This window comes from Mus caroli, unplaced genomic scaffold (genome assembly GCF_978045245.1).
Source record: "Mus caroli unplaced genomic scaffold, Mus_caroli_1 scaffold_12, whole genome shotgun sequence".
Lineage (NCBI taxonomy): Eukaryota > Metazoa > Chordata > Mammalia > Rodentia > Muridae > Mus > Mus caroli.
This window is the reverse complement of record NW_028227267.1, coordinates 14447959-14471916: the sequence shown is the minus strand read 5'-3', so window position 1 is coordinate 14471916 and position 23958 is coordinate 14447959. Positions and strand designations below refer to the sequence as shown.

The 23958-nt window shown below is 39.9% G+C and overlaps 1 protein-coding gene across 2 annotated transcripts in view; it reads right to left on the bottom strand.

Moving 5' to 3' along the window:
* Positions 1-23958, bottom strand: part of Adk (adenosine kinase) — a 400940-nt gene that overhangs the window by 131054 nt on the left and 245928 nt on the right. For both annotated transcript variants that reach the window (XM_021182427.3, XM_021182428.3), the window contains exon 7: positions 1528-1698. In XM_021182427.3, coding sequence (XP_021038086.1) covers positions 1528-1698 — 171 coding nt within the window. The remainder of the gene's footprint in view (positions 1-1527; positions 1699-23958) is intronic.

Genomic DNA, 23958 nt, shown 5'->3' with positions numbered 1-23958 from the left:
CCATCTCCCTGTACACAGCCCAGGGTGGCCTCAGCATTTGATCCTCTGCTTCAACCTCCAGAGTAAAAGGACGCATCCCCATGACCAGATTCTCTGGCCACTTTTTAAATGTGCTTTAGTTGGTTTCCTTGCCGTGGGGTTATATATTTGGACATTGATAACTACTCTCCAACTGTACGGGTGTTTGTGGTTCTGTATTCTGGAGCGTGTTCTTTGAAGCAAGAAACCATTCTTTTGGTTTTGTTATGTAAGGTCTCTCTTTGTACCAACCTGGCCTTAGACACGCTATCTATCCTCCTGTATATGTATCCTCAGTGATGTGTTTCAGGTGTGTTCGTATATTCTTGGCCATAAAAGTACTTAATTTTTGATTAATTCTAATTAACCTTTTATTTTTTGACTATTGCTTTGCTTATCACACTTGTTTTTTTAAAGGGGAGTGGGTGGGGGAGCGTGTGGGGGACTTTTGGGATAGCATTGGAAATGTAATTGAAATAAATACCCAATTAAAAAAATACGGAAAAAAAAAGTGAAGACCATTTTGATATCATCGACATTTTCTGTAAACATAAAAGTCACTTTGGAGGGATTATTCTTTTCTGCCTCCCTAAGTCTCTTCTCTTTAGCATCAATCAATGATTAGTGCCTTTATACATAATTTGCATTTATTTATTTGACTATTTATTTATTGCATGTGCACACCAGGCTGCACATGTGCAGATTCTAGGGTGATCAATGTAACAGAAACTCCCAACATTCATAAAAGTTCATCAATATGGCTAACATCACTTGAAGGTCAGTCACAGCTTCCCCTAGTCTATGCCATGGATTTTTAAAGTTTTCCCTGATTTATGGGAGAAAATACATCACTGTTTAAAAGAAGAAGCTGTAACATTTCAAGTGAAATTCTACTGTAACATTTTCAACTATGATATACAAATAGTTCCAAAATTACCTCAGTAAAATAAAGATTATAATATCAATATTTACTCATAATTTATTAACTTTACATAGATTCAGACATAAGATTTTAAAGGTGAGGAAAGGTTTTTTTTTGTTTTTGTTCCTTTAAGTCTAGGTGTGGTCACAGTTGTAAGTCACAGATGCATCTGCAGAGGTGAGAAAATGCAGAGGAGGGATGACTCTCACCATGTGTAACTTAATTCCCAATGATTTCATCTTTAAACAATCATTTTAATAAGAAGTTATTCTTTAGGAAATACAGAAAATACAGTGCTAGAGAAATGCACACTGAGTGAATCTTATTCAATCACCAAAATTTACTTATTTTTTCTTTATATTATACCTAAGTTTATTTTTATGCATTCCTAAACATACACACAGTCCCAAACAGAGAAGCTATTTTTTTTTTTTGTTGTTGTTGTTTTGTTTTGTTTTGTCTTGTTTTTTGGAGACAGGATCTCAACTCATAGAGGTCTGCCTGCCTTTACCTCCTGAATGCTGGGGTTAAAGCACTGTACGACAACACCTTAGATTATTTTGTTTTGTCTTTCTAAAGCAACTCACCGTCTCATTTCCAAAGAGGATATCAACATAAGGCATGACGTCCATCAAGGCTTCCTTGAAGAACTGGCTAATGAACGGTGCAGACAGGTTCAAAGTGAAGACCCTGTTGTTCTCGGCAGCGTAGCGAGCCACTTTCAATACCGACTCTGGGGAGACTGTGAGAAAAAAGCCCTGGAACAAGACAAAAGGAGATGAAATTAGAACGGTCACGTCCATACAGCTTAAGTGAGAAAAAGAAGAACTGGGTGTATGTTTATGAATGCCTAAATAAAACCTTAAATTGGGGGTAAGTATCCTAGATGATTATACAAGATTCACTCAAATACCAATGCTTGTACAAACTTAATATAAAGTCCACAGCAGAAATGGCAGTATTTAACTAGAAAAACATTTATCACGTGAGCACTATATGTTTGATACATGCCATTACTATGAAGAAACATATATTTCATATTAGATTTTATATATGCACTACCAAGAATACTTGGAACCTATAAAACAAAAATATTCAAGAAAATACTAAGTACATTTAAATTTCAGAAATACAAATGGAGGCAGATGGAATCCTAGCTTTTTATAAACATTCATCATCTTTTCATTGGTTTAGACATAATGTTTATGAAGAGATTAGTTTATTTATTATCTTAAAAATACAGAAGTGGGAACAAAACACCCATGGAAGGAATTACAGAGACAAAGTTTGGAGCTGAGACGAAAGGATGGACCATCTAGAGACTGCCACACTCGGGGATTCATCCAAGATTAAGCCTCCAAACGCAGACACCATCGCATACACCAGCAAGATTTTGCTGAAAGGACCCTGATATAGCTGTGTCTTGTGAGGTGATGCCAGTGCCTGGAAACACAGAAGTGAATGCTCACAGTCAGCTATTGGATGGAACACAGGGTCCCCAATGGAGGAGCTAGAGAAAGTACACAAGGAGATGAAGGGGTCTGCAACCCTATAGGTGGAACAACAATATGAACTAACCAGTACCCCCAGAGCTCATGTCTCTAGCTGCATATGTAGCAGAAGATGGCCTAGTCGGCCATCATTGGGAAGAGAGGCCCCTTGGTATTGTAAACTTTATATGCCCCAGTATAGGGGAACGCCAGGTCCAAGAAGTAGGAGTGGGAGGGGTAGGGAAGTGGGGGGGGGGAGGGTAGGGAGGGACTTTTGGGATAGCATTTGAAATGTAAATGAAGACAATACCTAATAAAAATATAATTAAAAACAGTTTAAGAAAATATATCTTAACTAAATTTATTTGATCTTACTTTTCTAGTCCCCTCCATTATTAACCAATGATAGCTGGAGAGTTCTAGAAGTCTGGAAATTACAGGTGTGTGCCACAATGCCTGGATTTTTTTTTTGTTTGTTTGTTTTGTTTTTGTTTTTGTTTTGAGACAGGGTTTCTCTGTGTAGCCCTGGCTGTCCTGGAACTCACTCTGTAGACCAGGCTGGCCTCGAACTCAGAAATTCGCCTGCCTCTGCCTCCCTGAGTGCTGGGGTTAAAGGCGTGCGCCACCACGCCCGGCTGGATGTTTTATAATTTTTAAATAGTAAGAAAATAATCTAGGGCTATAACATAAAGTTAGTTTCATGCCAGGAAAGCCATATTTTAAAATACTGTTTATTTACATTTCTCAGGATTAAAATCTTCTCAGCATATATTAATGTTTTCTGGATGGAGATACAGGCAGATATGGACAGATGTGAAAGAAGGTGGTTAGGGAGGTATAGAGAGGAGACGAATCCAGGGGTTTGTGGGGCAGTTAAGAGGCATAGAATAGCCACATGGGAGTGCGGGAAGGAGTGTGACTAGAGAAATAGGCAAGAAAGCCAAACGGGACAGCAACAATTTACCAACAACTAATAACAGCCTGCCTTTGCTGTGTAAGAGAAAGCCACGCTGGAGTTCTAAGTATGAAACCCAGAGACTATTTAAGATGTAAAAGGCAAGAAGTAGAATTCAAAGATGATGTTTAAATATATATATATATTTTAAAAATCTGGTTTTATTGTTGAATAGAAAAGTCCAGAATAAGATTAGGGTCACATTGTAAATACAACATCTACTCAGAGTGTCCATGAAAATGAGTCATGAGAAATATGTTAGAAGAAGGTTGTGATTCTGACTACCAAGGGAGGGGATGTGGACCAATAAGAGAACACATGAAAGCAAGGCAGAAAAGGAGAGAATGATGGAGGGCAAACAAGGAGAATGGTGAGGCAGAGATGAAGGCACTGGGCACACAGGATGTGATGACAGATAAAGGCACTTGCTGTGAGAGTAAACTACAGAGGGGTAGAAGGACTGGGGAGAGAACAACAGTAAGCAATATCAATCAAGCCCAGAGATAATCAGTGAATGTTGATACAACCATCTGAAATCTACTGATTAGTTCTGGTGTACCAGGCACTGGACTAACACCTTCCAATTTATCAATTACTATGAAATATATGTCATGCATACTGTTCATCACTCTCATTTAGTAAACAATTCTGAAATCAAAACAGTGGAACTGGATTTTGATGAAAGAGGGAATGAGAGGTCGGTTCTTTTCCGGGGGTTGGTTTGTTTGACACAGGGTCTGCCATGCATCTCAGGCTAGCTTTGGATTCCAAATCCTATGGTCTCTTCCCCCAAGGGCTGGATAACAAGCTCAAAGCCCAGGCCTAGCTTCAGAGGACAGTAATTAAGCATGTATTTTGACCATTCCTTCTTTTCAAATACAGTGAAGAAACAGAAGCAAAAACTAAGGGAGGGTAATCAGAGCAAAGAACCCGGTGTGTGTGTGTGCGTGGCTTGTTTTAAACTAGGCAAAAAGAAGAGAAAATAATGACAACATGCAAGAAATGGCTTTAAATGGCTGTGAAAATCCCAGGCACAATCTTTTACACCTGTATTTTCAGCACTTGGTAGGCCGAGCCTGAAAGATTGCAGAAGCCAAAGCCAGTCTAGGCAATATAAATGAGACCCAGTCTTCCACAACAAACTAAAGTTAACTGTCCACCTAAACAAACAAGCTACAGTTACAGAGTTTTATAAAGTATCAACTTGTAATTGAAAGGCTAGTCCCTTACATCATAGGAGGACACAGAACTCTGAAGAGAGAAAAATAGAACCTTTTCCCAATTACTTTCATATGTCAGGTTGATCATAAATTCTGAAAGAATAAATTTTGTGGTGGCGGTCACTTGTATTAGAATCCAATTGTGAAGGCAGTTTGTTGCCCTTATGCATTCAGAAAATCAAGAGAGACTTTTAAAGCTGCAATTGTGTTGGGGCTCAGGACACTGTACACTAAGATATGGTACCTTGGAAATAGGAGAAAAGAGCAGAGGTATGGTACTTCTGTGTGAAGTTCCCATTCTACATGAAAGTAGGCCACAAGAACCTCACTCTAGAGTCCTGTCCCATTCCTGGAGGACAAGAAGAATCCAGGAAGACAAGGTCTGTTCAATGCTATTTCCTCACATGTCACTTGATACCATTAGATATTACATCATATCCTCTTTGCCTAATCTTGATTCTGTAAAAGATTATTTCTTCAGATTTTACATAAAATGGTTTTCCCAAGGCTGTGAGACTTCACTTCTAAATGTTCCTGTGTCCCCTGAAAGCCTGCCAAATAGATTTGCAGTGTCATATGAACACCAGCCACAATCCTTGCAATGGCTATCACAAATGATGTTTCTTACCATAATAACATAATGTTTTCACATTTAGAAACTCCGTGCCGCTATTCCTAACCATGATTCAATTATTCTAAAAGGTAATGTTTGAAACACTATTAAAAAATATTCCCAACGTTTTTCCTTTAGACACATGCCACTTGAAAACTATCAGTACCTCAGCTGCGTTCCTTGCTGTTTCAGTCACCAAGAGAATTAAATGAAGCGGTTTCTACAGCAAGTCTCTGTAGTAGTATGTATATATTTGCTTTTTTAGTCCTTTATTTAATGAGAAGAGTTTTAAAGCTTCCCTCTCTTATTTTTCTCCAAACTGTTACAGCATGAAATAGAAGCCTCCCCGAGCTAGCGTTCTGCCAGCTGTGGATTAACCACAGCCGGCCACAGAATGGGCTATATAAATAGTAACCTGGTCAAATAATTAGGCTTCTCCCCAGCTTCAGACTGAAAATTTGATCTCTGCTCAAATACATATGATTGTAATTTAAGTCACAGAACAGTATGCCTCCAGAGTCTAAATTTGGCCTGATTCCAAATCTATGTGTGTTGTATGTGTTTTACTTTAGAATATATAACATAATAGTATTGTAATATGGATGGTATATATTTGATTTTTGTGAATTTTATAAATAGGCAAAAAACATTAGCTTCTAAATAAGTAGTACATGTACAACTTAATTACATTTTAAACAATCTCTTACTTTGTAAAGTAAATATTCACAATTTAAACAAGTTGGGATTTGTGCTGTAAGATGGCAAAGACTGTTAAAATGTATGCCAACCATAACTTTTCTTCCCAGATTTATAACCTTTGCTGAGGCGCGTACTCTAGCCTACCGCACGACCAAGAGTCAAAACAGTACTGCTACAAAACGAATCGTTCTGTTCATGTTAGGTTTGTAATACAAGTAAGTCAGGAGTCTATATGTGTGTGCTTTAGAAAAACACTCTATATATCCAGCAAAGTCTTGGGATTTTGTATTTATGGATGTCTGTTTATCCAGTTAGCTCTGTATGTCTCTCCCTGTAAACAACTCAAAAGACAGTTTACATATTTACAGATGGGAAAAATGCTTATCAGAATTAAGAACACAGGGGGATATCTTCATTCATTACAAACAAACAAACAAACAAAAAAAAAAACGAAGATTGGGGTAAAAGACCATTTTAGCAAAGCTTGATTTACTGCCTGGAAATCTTAACCACTCTAAGGGATTTCTCAGGGTATTTCAAATATAGTTAAAAAAAAATGAAATATACAAAGACAAAGGGAAACAATTTTTTCTTCACCAGTATTTACTTCACTTCAGAGTCATTATTTGGGATTCTTTTTAAATGTCTTTACCTAAGAATGTAAGCTTCGGAATGATATCCATTAACAGTTATTTGAGGTATGAAACATATATGTGTGTGTACACAGACACTTATATAAATATAAGTTTTTACTGATTCAAAGAAAATAGAATAATGGGGGTGTTGGCGACTGCCGGCAATCCCAGCATTCAATAGGCTGAAGTAGGGGGTTCAAGAACACAAATATGGTACCATGCTCACAGAAGCTTCAAGGCCAGCTTGGGCTAAACAAGACCTTGTCAGAAATAAAACATAGAAGTATACAGAGTGACAGTGACTCTGACTGAATGGACACACTAAGACAAACTGGGATGGGAAAGGAGACCTTTGCCTGTGCTATCATGAAATACTGATCAGGGTATCCTAGGAGGGCAGAAGCAAACAACGTCATTTTATAATACTGAGTCTCAGCTGTGTCTCCCTAGTCCTAGAGCAAATGCATACCGGCATTAAGACGTACGCAGTGGTAGCTGAGTGGTTCAGCATCCTTGTGCACTTCACATATAAAGAGCAAGCAAACACTCAGCTTGGCTGATTGCTAGGGACTTGTAGTTTATCCCCACCTCTAGACACATAGCCATATGAATTCTAGTTTGATTACAAGTTTTTTTTGTTTTTAATTATAGACTCTATAACAAAAGAAAAGTAAATATCATACTTCTCAAGTATGAAATTATTTCCAAGGACAGAACTAAAGAAATACTGTCTTAGAAATATTAAGATCCTCGCTCACTCAAACAGAAGACTGGGAAAGGTGGCAAAGGATAAATAAATACATCCACTCTGTAAAGAGCCTGAGAAATAGCTGGGCAGGATGTTCTGTTTGGAGTGTGAGGTCTTCCTAGGCTATGTCCTGGCCCTTTTTGGCCAGTCTGACTCATCTCCCCAGATTGAACTTCCTAGTAAAGGCCAATGTAGATGGACAAAGGCTCTTTTCTAACCATCAACAATGTTTAAGGTGGTGAAGGGTGGAGCTCAAGGCCAACCACACCTAGGCCAGAGCTCCATCAGTGAGCAGCAGTCCCAGCCTGAAGCAGGCATACAGAATGCTGCCGAAGAGTAACGGGCAGACTGAGGAAGGATCTGAAAACACACACAGTCAACAAACTCCTACTCCTGACAACTTGCTTATGTGCTGGATCTGAAATATCTTCCCACATGCTCATGACTTTGAACATGTCATTTCTTCCTGGAGGTGTGCTGTTACATGTCAGACACAGGCCTGCCTAGCAGAGAGGTCAATAAGTTCAGGCATTTGAAATACACCCACTGCAGCCGGATGTGGTGGCGCACACCTTTAATCCCAGCATTTGGGAGGCAGAGGCAGGCGATTTCTGAGTTCGAGACCAGCCTGGTCTACTGAGTGAGTTCCAGGACAGCCAGGGCTACACAGAGAAACCCTGTCTCAAAAAAACAAAAAACAAAAACCAACAACAACAACAAAAAAACACTCACTGCATTTTGACCTGTGCTTTCAGCTTGTAGATTTCTAAGTAGTCAAACCAAAGCAGGTCAAAACAAACAAACAAAACCCGAAGCAAAACCAAAGCAAAACCCTAAGAAACAGACTACCCTTAGCTGGGAAATTTTATGTTACAATGAAATACATTATTACCCTGCCTTTTAAAAATGTTTGAATGTTGCTATTATATTTAAACTACAAATGTAGTTTATAACATCTCCAGAGGAAAAGGGCTGTTGTAGGGAATATTTTGCAGACATTACAAAGGATGAGAGCTAAGCAGTAAAGGTAACATTTCATGGTCCATATGTGTTTAATCAAACATGACAAAGGTAGTATATGTACTGTTAGTGTGATTACAAACTGTATTACATCAATGTAAAATAAATGGCAATGGTGGCACACGCCATTAACCTTAGCACATGGGAGGCAGAGGCAGGTGGATCTTTGTGAGTTCGAGGCCAGCTTGGCCTACAGAGGGAGTTCCAGGACAGCCAGGACTACACACTAAAATAAAACCCTGTCTTGAAAAACATAAACAAAACAAAACAAAACAAAACAAAACAAACGATGAGAAGGGATGCAAGAAGACAGAGCAGGAGTGGTAAGGCCTAGGTAGGGCGAGCTGGATGCTGCTGCTAATTTATTTTAAAAATTAGTGCTATGGTTACTTATGCTGCAGATAAAGACATTTAAAAACCAGAGTTAGTTTGTTCGATTGAAATGAATATCTACACAGTCAGAAGACATTTATAAATACCGAGAATATTGATTCAATAAACAAGAGTAAGTACAGATAAACGGCTGAGGATAATTCTACATTTCTTCTTGCACAAGGCTCAAAAAGGAACAAGCTAAATGTGCAATTAGTGACTTTAGTAAATATAAACCACTATTTACAGAAACAGAAGGGAACGAAAAAAAATGTATACTTAAAAAAAGAAAAGAAAAAAGAACAACAGAGTCCCAGGAAGCCTAGACTAGCGCTACAGCGGGAAGAAGGCGGAGTGCCAGATGCCTGTCTCAAGATGTACCACTGTTGTCTGTTTTAAAGAATATAATTAGCCTGTTTTCAGTGCTGTAACTAAGGTGCCATAGTAACATCAGTTGGAGAACAGGGTTGTGAGAGTGAATAAATTAGTAGTCAAAAATAACCAACCCAACACCCAGATAACATGTTTTTCTCCTCTTAGTGGCTGCTACATGTTCTGTGAAACTCCCAGAGAGTAAAATACGTCTCCTTGTAGGAGTGGGAGAGATCAAACACAAATTATGACAAGCCATAGTTCATTGCTGCTGCAAGGACAACACTGGCTTTGACAACCATTAAGATAATGCATAAACCATTTGCAGTTATGATACTATGATATGCAGTCCTTCATGTGAATGACAGCAACTGAACCGCCAGAAGAAATAACTACGATGAGGACACCAGTGATGGCTGTGAGGTTTGCCACAGCGGTCAGAACATGTTGTGTCACGGGAACAGAAGGGAACCACTCCCCTCTGTCTTTCTGCCTCTGCAGAGCGTAGAAAGCACAAACACAACCACCCATTTCTCAAATATATACATCTTTACAAGGACTAAAATACCAGCAACTTTAAGTAGACCATTCTTACCATCAATGAAGAAGCCAGTTTTCTTTGATCACATGTAAGTTCCTCAAATATAAACACATGAACACTCAAACAACCAAACAACCAAAGCAAAGACATAAAGCAGAAAGGTGTTGTCAAAGGAACATGGATTTTAGGAGGGCAACATATATGGATATTTAAGCTCATTTTGCTGGAAGAGAGAATACAAGCTATCTTAGCAGTCCGTTTGAGGGGGAAATATATGTACACCAAACTGAAACACACCTTGAAATAATATGTATAAACACACACACACACACACACACACACACACACACACACACACACACGGCCACAGAGTCTGGGGAGACGGCTCAGCACCGCAGAGCTATGCTGTTCTTGCAGTGGACACTAGTTTAGTTCCAGCAACCACACTGAGCTTACAACCACTTGTCTGTAAGTGTAGCTCCAGGGGATTGAACCACTGGCCCCTGCAGACGCTGGAACTTAGGTGCGCACATCAAACATACAAATACTCTTTAAATGTTTTATATAGGGCTGGAGAGATGGCTCAGCAGTTAAGAGCACTGACTGCTCTTCCAGAGGTCCTGAGTTCAATTCTTAGCAACCACATGGGGGCTCACAATCATGTGTAATGAGCATCCGATGCCATTTCCTGGTGTGTCTGAAGACAGCAGTGTGCCCACATACATGAAATAAATAAATAAATAAATAAATCTTTAAAAAAGTTTTATATAAAAAATCTACAGCAGTCCAACAGTTTTCAAAAGTTAGTGTTAGGGATCAGGAATGGTATGGAGAAATAACATAAATGGCGCTGTAACCAGGTCGAGCGACTGCAGCTCGGTGAGACCTCAGGGGATGGATGAGGGAGACCTCAGGGGACGGATGGGTGAGACCTCAGGGGATGGATGAGTGAGACCTCAGGGGACGGATGGGTGAGACCTCAGGGGACTCCACCTTCCGTGATTGAAAGTGAGGATTCCTGCTTTCCTTTGCTCTCTTCCTTCTCCTTCACTGCTCTTGAACTTGTGGGTGGAAGTAACTCCCAGACCTCTTAGTACGCTTATTTTAGGTTTTGCCAATCTGTCCCTTACTAACTGTGGGCTTTGGGCAGTCCTAACATCTCTAGACCTTACTGTTCTCATCTTTAGGCTGGGAATAATAAAACTTCAAGGCTGTAAGAATTAAATCAGAACACAACACAATGCAAGATATCAAGAATATGAATTTAAGCATATTTACACTGTATTAATATATTACCACAGAAATATAAACAGTGCCCCTCCCTTAGGAATGACAAGTTCTTTTTACAGCCCTCAGTTAAAATGCTAAACAAAAATGTGCTCTTTAGCTGAGCCCCTTTGAAATATAAATACATAAAACAAACCCCATCACTCCCGTTCCAAAAGCTTGCCATGCCTCTTCTCTCTCCTTGATTTAATCATCCCATGTTCCGCTGACAGATTAATCACCCTGATCATTCTGCTTCTCCTAGTAAATTAAATCCAAATGCCTCACACCCAGCACTCAACTCTCCACAGCAGCGCTCCAACTTACATAGCCAGCCAGCTGCAGCCTCCATGTTTCCACACATCTGTCCATACTTCAGTCACACACAGTGAGCTGTCTCTCCCAAACAAATCTTCAGTCTTTATACTGTCCCATGAAATGTCCATTACTTGACCTCTTAGAATTGGGCTGCTACCTCCAGGTCTTCAGCCTTCCTTCACCCCACAGACAGATCTACTCATTGCTCTTTGAACTTCCAAAACAGGCAACATGAGTTGAATAAGTGATCTGATGTCCTTAATAACATAAGGGTCTCACATTCCTTACCACCTTTAAAGGGGGAGCACATCCATTACTCTCCTGGAGCACAGAGCACAGTGCAACTGAGGGTTTTCTTTTTTTAAAACTTTAAATAAATTCCTCTGTCACTGAAGTGCTATTTTGAAAACAATGAAAATTAAAGACTGATGTATTTTTATATACTTATGGAAGTGTGTATCCATTTTAGAGTTAGGCAATTCCTCCTAGTTCATAGGATCTGAAACTTCCTCAGTTCACAGAACCTTTACAGTTTGTTATTTTCCACGGTGTCCCAGCAGATGCCTAACAGTTCTGTTTTGTAGCGAGTAGGCCCAAACAACTTAATGAGTAACATCTTAACAATTTGATGCAAGTTTGAGAACAAAATTACATATAAATTGAAGGAAAGAAAATCATTGAAGTCACCACATTATACTCAACTGGGAAATGTGACCGTGCGGAGCCTTGCATAACCCTTCCAGCCTTTCATTCCAACCAAACACTGCAGTTCTCCTTCCTGCTGCAGTGACTTTCAGAAAGTACTACCTTCTAAGTACCAACCATTCCCTAGTTATAACATCATCCCTGAGGAACTTAGGCCAATCTGATGTTGAAACTGATGCAAAAAAAAAAAAAAAAATCCTAGAGCAATCTTGGGGGTTTTCTCTGGGATGTCTTGGGTACAGTTTGGGCACTTAAAAGTTATTTGAAGAAAATACCTTAACGTAAACTATTTTTACTTGAGAAAGCTGAAGCCATTCATGGCCATAGTTCAATGCACTGAGGAAAAAGAAATAATTTTCTCTGTATGAAGCCACACAAGTAAACTTGTACATTTGGTGGCATTCTGGAGAGCAGCGTGAGGGCATTCTATGAGGAGATGGCCCCGAGAAGCAGATAGCGGCAGGTACCACACCTGCCTGTGCTGGATGATGTAAGCCTTCAGCAAAGCGGACACTCGACAAGTCTTGATTATGTACCTTATAGATTACTGCAGTCTTTCTCTACTAACTAAAATACTCCACACAAAAAAGCTTTCTACTTCCCTAAAATATGAAACTGATAACCAGACATTAGGCATCCTCTTACTTTCTGATCTAATCTACAGTGGTTCACACTGATGAACGCTTAGAATCAGCCCCGTGGGCTCCTAGCTAACCCAGGAACAAAGCCTGTGCCCCTGATACTCTCTCAGAATCTGTTCCTCATCTTCATTTGGCCATAAAAAGAGATGCTTTTTGCAAAGTGCTCAATAAACTTGTAGCTTTTCAGGGTTCATGACTCCTGCTGAAAGTACTCGCCTGTTAGTAAAAGGTAACAACGTACAATACTTAAAATAACGAGTATGCTCGAGTCACAATAAAACTTTATTCACAACAACAGAGTCACTCTTGCTGAAAACAATGTAGATAACAATTATGTTGAGAAATGTCTACAGGAAATTCACTAGGCTAAGGAAGTAAGAGAGTGTACCTTTCTCTTTATAGTAGAAAACATTAAAACATTGAAAATTAAGGGCTGTAGTGACGGCTCAGGTGATAAGAGGCCTTGTTTCCCTTGCAGAGCTCACAGGGGTTCACGTCTTAGCACTCACACTGCAGTAAATAAACATCTGGGACTCAGTTCCAGAGGACCTGAGACATGTTTCTGGACTCTGTAGTCACCGCATGTATGTGGAACAAAGACATGCACAGGAAAAATGTTCATATATAAAATAAAAAGAGACAACTCACATTTTTTTGAATGATTTATTTGTTTTGTATGTATGTATGTGTGTGTGTGTGTGTGTGTGTGTGTGTGTGTGTGTGAGGGGGTGTCAAATGCTGGGACTGGAGTTACAGATAGCTGTGAACTGCCATGTACGTTCTGTGAATTGAACCCAGGTCCTCTGGAAGTACAGCCAGTGCTATTAACCACTGAGCCATCTTTCTGCCTGACATAAACAGATTTTAAAAAATGACATTGGGGTGGGGGAGGGAGAGGTTTACATTTCCCAACATCTTATTTTGAAGTGAGAACAATTATTTTCTAAAGATAGCACTAAATCCTCATAGGTCCTTACAACTGAGTATAATAACACTTTCCTTCCAAAGGGTATCTTGTCTTTGTTCCTCTCTTCAGTCTGCGATGCTGGTAGACACTGGACCCTTTGCCTACCGAGCGACACCTCTGTACTTACTCTGATTGTGCTGCTGCTGAACGCTACCTCCGTCTTCTTATCTGATCCAATGCTTAACTTTATTGAAAACAGACCTTGTGAGTGGGCGTGACAGTACAAGTCTATAACCCAGGTGAGTGTTTGGGAGGCGGGAGCAGAAGGACCAGAAGGCCAAGCCTATCCTCAGCTTACACAGCTAGTCTGGGGGCAGCCTGGCCAGCATGAGACCTGCTCTCAAACAAAAGAAAAAGCAAAACAACTTTAAAGCAGACCCTCCAGTGCTTCACATGAAGGGCAGGGCCCTTTACTCTCTACTTAATCACTGCGTGGCCTTTTCTATACGGGGTAAGAAAAACTGTCAAGAAACTTAACAAACAGAGGCTGGCATGTCACTTATGTAATCTAAATATTCAGGAGGCTGAGACAGAAGGATCAGGACAAATTTGAAGCTAGCCTGGGCTATAGGATAAGACCCTGTTTGAGAGAAACAAAAAGAGACATTTAGTTAAAAAAGCAAAACAAAAAAACCAATGTAGCGGTCAAAGCTTTTGTAACCCCAACACTTCAGGAGGCTGGAGAAGAAAACCATAAGCCTGAGAGTGACATGAGCTGAAGTGTGTGACACTATGTCATGAGAGTGACGTGAGCTGAAGTGTGAGATGCTACGTCATGAGAGTGACGTGAGCTGAAGTGTATGACACTATGTCATGGCAAGTGTCCTGAGCTAAAGTGTGTGACACTATGTCATGAGAGTGTTATAAGAGTGTCCTGAGTTGAAGTGTTTGACACTATGTCATGAGAGTGACATAAGCTGAAGTGTGCGACACTATGACATAAGAGTGTCCTGAGTTGAAGTGTGCAACACTATGTCATGAGAGTGATGTGAGCTGAAGTGTGGGACACTAGGCCAAATGAAATATTAGGCCAAATGAAAGGTATAAACTTAGGCTTCGCAAACCTTGTGTGAGTGGACTAGAATTAAATATAGGGTGCACCTGTAGAGTGGCTGCTGACACATACAAGGCCCTAGCTTCAGTCTGTGTCCCCAGTGCTCCTTCTCCACAGCCTTTGGTTTTCAAGGTGTTACACTTTTAGTTCCAGCTCTGGCTTATTTTATGGCAAATTACTGCACTAAACACCTTTTATGCTTGCCAAGCAGGCTGTGCCGGTGGGTGACCAGTCACAGAGCCCCAGGGAACCTCCTGTCTCTCCCTCCGCAGGGCTGGCCAAATGAGGGTGTTGTCACCACATTCAACTGTTTTGTGGGTTCTGGGGCTTACACTCAGGTTCTCAGGCTTGGACAGTAAGAACTTTACTGAAGAAGCTGTCTCTATATCCTACTCTTTGTCTTTATTTTTATTTCAAAGTAAATCTTGCAGCAGTGTAGTCCCCTAAATTTTGTCGTGGTTCAATTCTGTAATTCTAGCACCCTGGAGGCAGAGACAGAGGACTAATGCAAATTCAAGATAATCCTGTTCTAAATAGCAGCTTGTAGGCCAGCTGAGTTCTACAGCAATACCCTGTCTCAAACAAAACAAGCAAATAAAAAAGACTATATAATAAAACAGCATGTGACTTAGTCCCTATCTCTCAAAGCTTACATGTTAGAGATATTAATACTCAAATTCTGGTCTGCTAGCTACTGTATAATCAGAAATTTATTCACTCTTCATAAAAACCAGTCCTCCCCCCCCCCCCCCATTTTTAAAAGACAGCCAGGAGACTGGATTAGAGGACTCCCAAAGCTTCCATTCCAAATTTTCCTAAAGTTCAGTTTTAAATGCAATGTCTTTACAAAATACAGGTAAATGTTGTGTAAGTGATTCATATGATATAACCTTATTTCCACAATTTTATGCAATCATTATTCATTTCCTCATTCAGAAAATGCTACCCTTAAGGGGCTGAGAGTGCTCAGTGGTGGAGCACTTGTCTAGCATGCACTATTGAGAATGCTCAATGGTGGAGCACTTGTCTAGCATGCATTACTGAGAGTGCCCAATGATGGAGCACTTGTCTAGCATGCACAGCAGAGAGTGCTCAGTGGCAGAGCACTTGCCTAGCATGCACAGCTGAGAGTGCCCAATGATGGAGCACTTGTCTAGCATGCACAGCAGAGAGTGCCCAATGGTGGAGCACTTGTCTAGCATGCATTACTGAGAGTGCCCAATGATGGAGCACTTGCCTAGCATGCACAGATGAGAGTGCTCAGTGGTGGAGCACTTGTCTAGCATATACAACTTAGCACAGTAAAAACAAAGAAAAACATAATAAAATAACAAGAAACTCCCTCTCCTCTCTGCTTCAATAGATGTAGCTACTCTGGATATTTCAATAAATGGCCCGAAATAATATGCTCTGTGTTTGGCCTCCTTTACTTACACACTGAGTCAGAGGTTCATTCACAAGATAACATGTATGAGGGTCTTCTCTGACCTCCCCATACAAACAATGTGCTATTGTATGACTACATCACAATGGGCTCCTGCTTATGAACATTTAGACTGTTTCCATAGCTGATTTTTTTTTTAAATCTCACTTTTAGAACCAATAAATAATATAAAAGTTGCGTTTTTGAGAAAAGTTTGGGTTTCTGAAGAGGGAATCCACAAAGGGAAAAAAATCTCAATGAGCCAGAAGTAAAACTAGTTCTAAGTTCATAGAACATTAATTAATTTGAGATTTCAGTAAAAATTAGGAAGTTCTATACATGATGAGAAAGCATAAGAAACTCTGTGAGGAACTGAGGCTGTCAAGGTCACTTAAGCTGTAATCCAAACACCCAGGAAGCTGAGACAGGAGGATTAGGGCAAATCTGAAGCCAGCCTGGGCTACAGGGCAAGACCCAGCGTTAGGAAAACAAGGATATAAATGGAGAACAGCAGTGTCCTTACCCACAATGAAATGACTATTTCACTAAGTAGTTTTACTTATTAAAACACAAACTAGTGACTTATCCCCAGTTACGACTCTACAGGTTTTAAAAAATATTTAGTGTGTATGTGCCAACTCGACACAAGCTGTGAGATCCAGCTGTAAGGCATTTTCTCAATTAGTGATCAATGGGGGAGGGCCCAGCCCATTTACAGATGGCAGGCTGAGCAAGCCATGTTGAGCAAGCCAGCGAGCAACACCTCCATGGCCTCTGCATCAGCTCCTGTCTCAGCCTTGCTTGAGCTCCTGTCCTGACTTTCTCAAATGATGGACTATGATCAGGAACTATAAGCTGAAAACACCCTTTCCTCCCCAACTTACTTTTTGGTCATGGTGTTTTTGTCGCAGCAACAGAAGCCCTGACTAAGACCGTGTGCATGTGTGTGAGGTCATGAATGTCACAGCAGGCTCATGGAGGTCAGAGGACAACCTGTGGTAGTTAGTCCTCAACTTCTATAGGGTCTGGCTGAGCTCAGTTGCTAGGCTTGATGGCAGATGCCCCTACCAGTGAGTGCTCTTGCTTTCCGGCCCTATGGTTGTTTAAAAATCTGAGCTTAAAAATGACAGAAATTCTGGATAACTGCCTTGGGTCTTTGAGGTTTGTCTTTTTTTTTTTTTTTAAATGAAAGTATCGCTTTATAAATGGAAAATGACTAAGCCAAAAGCTATTGTTTTATCACTGTGAGTGACCAGTGTTTTTACTTTTGGTAAAAGGCAGATTTTATATCACTTTCAGGAACATAGGAAAGAACAAGACTGTCAGTAAACGTACTTACTTTGCCTCTGACATTTTCCTCTTAGGTGCTGCCAGAATGTCATAGAGAGAAGGTGTTCTTAGACATGAATAATTTCTTTATTGCTGACTGTGGCTGTATTAGTCTCAACCCACTCAAAACAGTAGCACAGAAAGCCAGCACACACACTCTTGACATTTGACAGGAACCCTAGCAAACCAGCTTTTCACTTCATGACACTCAAAGTTTTGGAGGCCAATTAAATATTTTTCAGAAAACGTATTACCTAGATATTGCCTTATAGACATTGCTAAATTATATGATTTGAAGTTATTTTTAAAATGAGATATATAGCTGAATGAAATTTAAACTTTCATGGCAGGAAACAGCAACCTGAATTTCCAAAGTCCTCTAGGTGATTTTTTTTTTTTACAGAAAACAAATGGTTAAAAAAAAAAAAAAAAAACAACCAGGTTCAACCAAATCCATCCATTGTTCATTGCCAAGATATGATAATCTTTATAAGATGGCAGGAAAAGTCCTCCTGGAATTATCAACACGGCAGGGCTGTGGTGGCTGCCTAGGAGCCGCCGATGGTGCTGCTTGCTCTATGGGAATCTCTAGGCTTCTCCGGATCAAATATGAGACTATGTTTTCTTGCAATAGTGGCCTCAGCCCAACCATAGCAGTTCTACTGTTATTTGGGCATGCCTTAGGTTTCCAAATTACTTCCCATTGAAACAGTGATCCGTAGCTAAAAATACTGTGATATATCAACCTTGTCATCTGCAAGTCAAATTAAAACTCAGAAAAAGTTACTCAACTCTTGTAAGGTCATATAACTAATGGTTTAAGGAGGGACTGGAAGTCAATCCACTGACTGTTCGCTTGTTCACAAAGACCCCTGCCATTATTCTACAATCAATGTGACAGCTAGGGAAAAAATGATCATGGAAGACATAAATTAGCAACTCTGAAAGCAATACAGCACGGTAAGATGGCATAGACAGTGCCTCATGGTTCATTAAATATAGAATTTATAAAGGAACTCAAATGATCCTGTTTCAACACCCATCACTGGTAGATAATCTGAGGCTGTCCTTCCGAGAGACTTTGGATTTGCCATGGTTTCCACACTGCTCACTGGACTTTAGGTTTTTAAATGGATCTGTACATTTCTCAAGGTTTCTTCATTAGTCATAAACTCTTATGATTTATAATTCTAATATAAGGAGTTGTCCTTAAAGAATTGTGGACAACACTAAAAATTGCCCAACTTTATTTTTATCGGACTTCCCAGCATTTATTTTTCTCATTTATTTGCATATGTGTTCCTGTGCACGTGAGTGCAGTGCCCTCGAAGTCCAGGAGGATACTTACAGAACACTATTTCTCCTCCTCTTCCTTCTCCCCCTCCTCCTCACATTTATTTCTATTTCATGTGCATTGGTGTTTTGCCTGCACATTTGTCTGTGTGGGTATCAGATTCCCTGTAACTGCGATCTGCCATGTGAATGCTGGGACTCACACCTGGGACCTCTGGAAGAGCAGCCAGTGTTTTTTTTACCTCTGAGCCATCACTCCTGCCGCACTTTTTCTTTATAAAGGTAGGCTCTCTCTTTACTATGTAGCTATGGCTGAACTGGAACTCTGTATGAAGACCAGGGTGGCCTTGAACTGCATGCCTCTCTGCATCTTACGTTCTGAATAAAGGCATGTGCCACTATGCCCAGTAATCACTGAATACTTTCTAAAATTAAGTCTTTTCAGAATAAGATGGGGGAAAACAGTCAGTGCATAGTTAAAAAAAAATAAGATAAGGTTGAGGGAATCCAGATAATTAGCACAATGGCTACCACCTAATTCATTTCCTACTGAAAAACAAAACAAAACAACAACAACAAAAAAAACCAGGACGAGGACCATTAATTCTATGTACAAAAACATCTCTTAAAGACAACCTCAACAACAGAACCCCCAAAGCAAACAAGTAGGAACCTCCAGTGAATCCCAGAGTGAGAGATCCATAGCTCTTACACTCACACAGCACTAAGCCTTCTGTTACCAAAAGGCCCTGCTGTATTCTGCGACAGAGCAGAAGTCATGGAAGTCAACAGGGAGGAGGATGCAAGGGGAGGGCCTGTGTCCACTCACTGTGAGAGAGGGGAAAGAAGGAGAAAGAGAGTGGGAGATCGCTCTTCTGTCTGTCCATCCATCCACCCACCCACCCTTCCAGCAACCGACTAAAGTTAAAGACTACTAACCTAAAGAGTGGGGAGAGTGAAAGCATCGTCCTCACTGACCTTCCTGTCTTGCTACCTAACATGTGTGTGTGTGGGGGGGGGGGGGGCTGGAGAGGATAACCATAAAGGAAAAGAAATGGGACAAAGATTAACCCAAGGAAGTTAAATTTCATGAAAAGCACTTTCCAGAATAGCAATAAATTTATAGGAATTGATAAACTAAAAAGCATAATGAGGAAAACAACACCTCCGCTGTTGTCAGTTATGATGAATTCTTTAGAAACATACAGACGCTAGGGGAAAGGCAGAGTAACTACAAAGGCTGAAGGATGGGGAGAAAGAAGTGAGACTTCCCAAAGGAAGTTACTGTTAAAATATGATAGAGCAACGATCTCAAGACTCCAGAAGAGATGCATTTCTTCCTAGAATGCCACATGAATGAGGAAGTGAAATGTTAGACACGGTAGGTGTCAGAGACTCTTTCTTCCTGTATTCTTTCTCAGAAAGAAGAGTGAGGGGGAAATGCAAGCTATCAAAAACCAAAACAAACCAAAACCCAAACCAACACATTTAAATGAGGAGAGTATGTACGTAGGAGTCCTGCAATGGAACACTTAGCACAGATCTGGCACGAAGGGGATGTAGAGCTGTGAGGATGCTTAGAGCAGAAGAATGAAGGGCCTCAAAAGCAAGGTTCTCGAGACGAACAGGACAAGCAGACACGGTGTGAAACGCTAGTGGAAGGGTTAATGGGTGGCTGAGCAGTTACGCTGTACAAAGTAATTAGCGCTATGAGGAGACACGTGTATATAAGTCACCTTGATCACAGAGAGGCAAAGGAAACAGGAAGATGAGAGACTTCAAAACTCCAAAAGAAAAATCACAAGAGTATAAAAGAACTTAGCTCTCAAAGGATGAATCAATGATCTATCCCTCTACCCACCCACCCACCCATAAAGTAGATGAATAAATTTGATTTAACCAAGTGTTTTATTGCAGAGTTAGTGAGGGGCAGAGTCCAGGATGTATGTGTACAGGAGAGTCAAAAGTCCAGCACTAAGTAAGTAGTAAGGATAGTGTCACACTATCAGCTATAATCTTGACAGTTATCGTGGGCTAGGTAGACTCTTCTCCAAGTCTTCCACATATATTTACCCACTTAGCTAAAACTAAAACCCTGGGGGAAAAGGCACCACTTTAATCTCATTGGATACTAAGGACACTGACACATGACACATAAGACAAATGGCTTCTCAAAGACCACAGCTAGGAAGAGAGGGCACCAGGGATTTAGCCGGGACATTCTCATTCAAGAACATTTAAGAAGGGCTGTTCTAGATCCGCTTCTGTGCTGGGTGATGAGCAAAGCTACAAACAGAACCCCTGGCAGACAGCTAAATATCCTCCTGCAGCCCCGTTCCACCCTGTTCTTTTTCTTTCCTTCCTGGCTTTTATTTGCTTAGAGCATGGTCTGACTTTGTTACCCACGTTGGCCTCAAACTTGCAGCAGTTTTCCTGCTTCAGCCTCCAGAGTGCTGAGATTACAGGTAAGAGCCGCTCTGCCTGGCTCAATCAACTGTCTGTAATGTATTAAAAGTTGAGTTTTGCAGGCTTTAAGAAATGAGGCCAGGTGTGGTAGTGCACAACATAATGCCAGCACTCAGGAGGCAGAGGCAGGCAGATCTTTGTGAGTTTAAGGATAGCCTAAGTACAGGACAGCCAATGCTCTGTTACATAGAGAAACCTAGTCTGAACAAACTAAAACTAAATAAATAAATAGGAAGAGAAAAATCCTACTTAGATACCTCTTTTTCCTGCATTTGAAATTTAGTAAATTAATCTTAAAAGCAGGAGAAAAATGCCTGCTGGCTAAATGAGTAAGAGTCTATGAAAATCCACAGAAGGTATGAAACGCACACTTAATGTCATTCCACTACTGCTATATTTAAAAACGTGTTTCTCTCTGTAATTTTGTATTTTGGAAAATACTAAACCTATAGAAAATAAAGTATTTGAACCCTCTTGGGCAATTTACCTCCATTTGCCAATTAACTGTAACATGTTTTATACAACATGCATGCACCTGCATACATGGACCTTTTACCCTGAGACATTAGAAAATTAGCTGCAGACATTAAGCCGATGCATTTCTCCGAATACTGAATGAATTTCCCTAAATAAATACAAATTACTACAGTAGTGCTATATTACATGATACAGTTCTCTTGAAATTCTTTCCAATCATCTAAGAAAGCCCTCTGCAGCTTGTCTCTTCTGTTTAAGATCTTTGGATGTAGTTCAAATCAAAGACCAAGTATTCTCCTTGCCTGTATGCTGTCTACTGACAACGTCTTCACAGAGCGGCACATCCAAGGTTCTAGGCCATTTTCTCATGGAAATACTCGTCAGTGCACATTGTCTGAGGCTTTCCTTATGATCAGATCCATGCTAAGTATTTTTGGGATAGAATGCAGATGGACAACATTTGATACTTCTCATTGCAAGTAATCTGGAGTCATATTGTCTTTATTAGAACATTATACTAAGTCAGTGACTGTAGATCAATCACATTTCCTTTGTAAAAAAAAATTGCAGTTAGGCATTATCAGCACTGTTTAGCTGAAATGATTTTTTTGAACAAAATATTTATTTCATTTTAAATCATATATATGCTTGTTTGTGGGTTTGTGTACATGCCTGCCAGTGACCAAAGATGCTGGAAGAGGATGTTGGCTCTTCAGAGCCTGTGTTACAAGCAGTTGTGAGCTATGCATGTGGGTGCTGGGAACTGAACCTGGCCATTCACAACCACCTATAAGTCCAGTACCAAGAGATCGATGCCCTCTTCTGGCCTTGGTGATGCCAGCACCTATGTGATACACAGACATGTGTAGGCCACACACTCAGACACATCAGATTAAAACAATAACAATAGAAAACTCAAACAAGCGCTATATAAAAAGCAGTTACGCCATGTTTGGAGAATGATACAAAATGATGTATATGCTCAGTATAGACAAAGTTTAAAAATTACTTTTGATTCTCAGATGGTTGAATCCCTGGATGGAGACAGCCCATGTGATTTGTATTTGACTATTTTTGTCAAGCATTTGTTTTGAAGTGAAAAAAATCAATCAGCTCAAGAGCAGAATCTTCTAATCACTTCCTGTAATTAATTATAACAGGGCTTATTAGAATATCAATGACACAAAGGCTTTCGTTTTTAGAATGCTATGGTGTTCAGAACTTTTAAGGGACACAGGGATTCTACAAAACCCCCCAAAACAAATCATCATTGAAGAGGTTCTTTGAATAAGTGGAACTTAAAAATTCAATGGCAACGATGCTAAGAAATGCTTAAATGATGAGCATAATAATACATAATGCACACAGATCTGTGAATCATGAAATGTTCAAGAATAAAAATACCTTTTGTAGCCAGGCAGTAGTGGCGCACGCCTTTAATCCCAGCACTTGGGAGGCAGAGGCAGGCAGATTTCTGAGTTCGAGGCCAGCCTGGTCTACAGAGTGAGTTCCAGGACAGCCAGGACTACACAGAGAAACCCTGTCTCAAAAAACAAACAAACAAACAAAAAATACCTTATGTGTTTCCAAGAAACGTACATGAGTGAGATTCCCACTATCAAGGGCACAGCATGTACATGCAGGATTACACCTGGTATTTCTAACCCTCGCCTGGATGACTGAAGAATCCTTGTGAGGCAAACGTTTGAGGACTCTGAACTGACATCTGACCTTACAACTGTAACACTCTGACTTCTAAGTAAATAACTTGATTGAAAGAATAGAATACATTTTCATTTATAGATTAAATATTTATTGAAGTGGCACATTACGCTATTCAAAACTGAAGTTGCCTGTTACATTTCTAAGTTCTTTATTTGGTTCCACTAATTTCATGGTCCTGATATTATGATGTCATTATTACAACTTTAGGAACAATCAATGTGTAATAAATGAATTCCTTATTTCATGCATGTCTTTAAGAGGGTCTTGGCTATTGTCATCCCCCTACATTTCCAAGAGCATGTAAGAATATATCACTTATTAGATTTTTAATTAGAATCGCACCGAGTCTACAGATTAATTTGAAAGCTGACAAATTTGAGTCATTATAATATTGAGGCTTCTAATCAAGAGCGATCTTAAAAATTCATCTCTATTTCAGTTTCCACTTATCTCAATTATGTTTATGATTTCCTGTGCAGAAGTCTTGTTCATAGTTTATTAGATTAAGTTCTAGATATTAAATATAAAGCCTGAAAGGAACAAAATTTTCTAGACAGTGGGAAATAAAAAAATTTAGTTTTAATAAATAATATCAAAGTGTTTTCTAAAGTATTTAAGAGTTATTACTTCTAATATTGGACAACATTAACAATTTTTATCAACTAATTGTTATAAATGGCACGTCACTG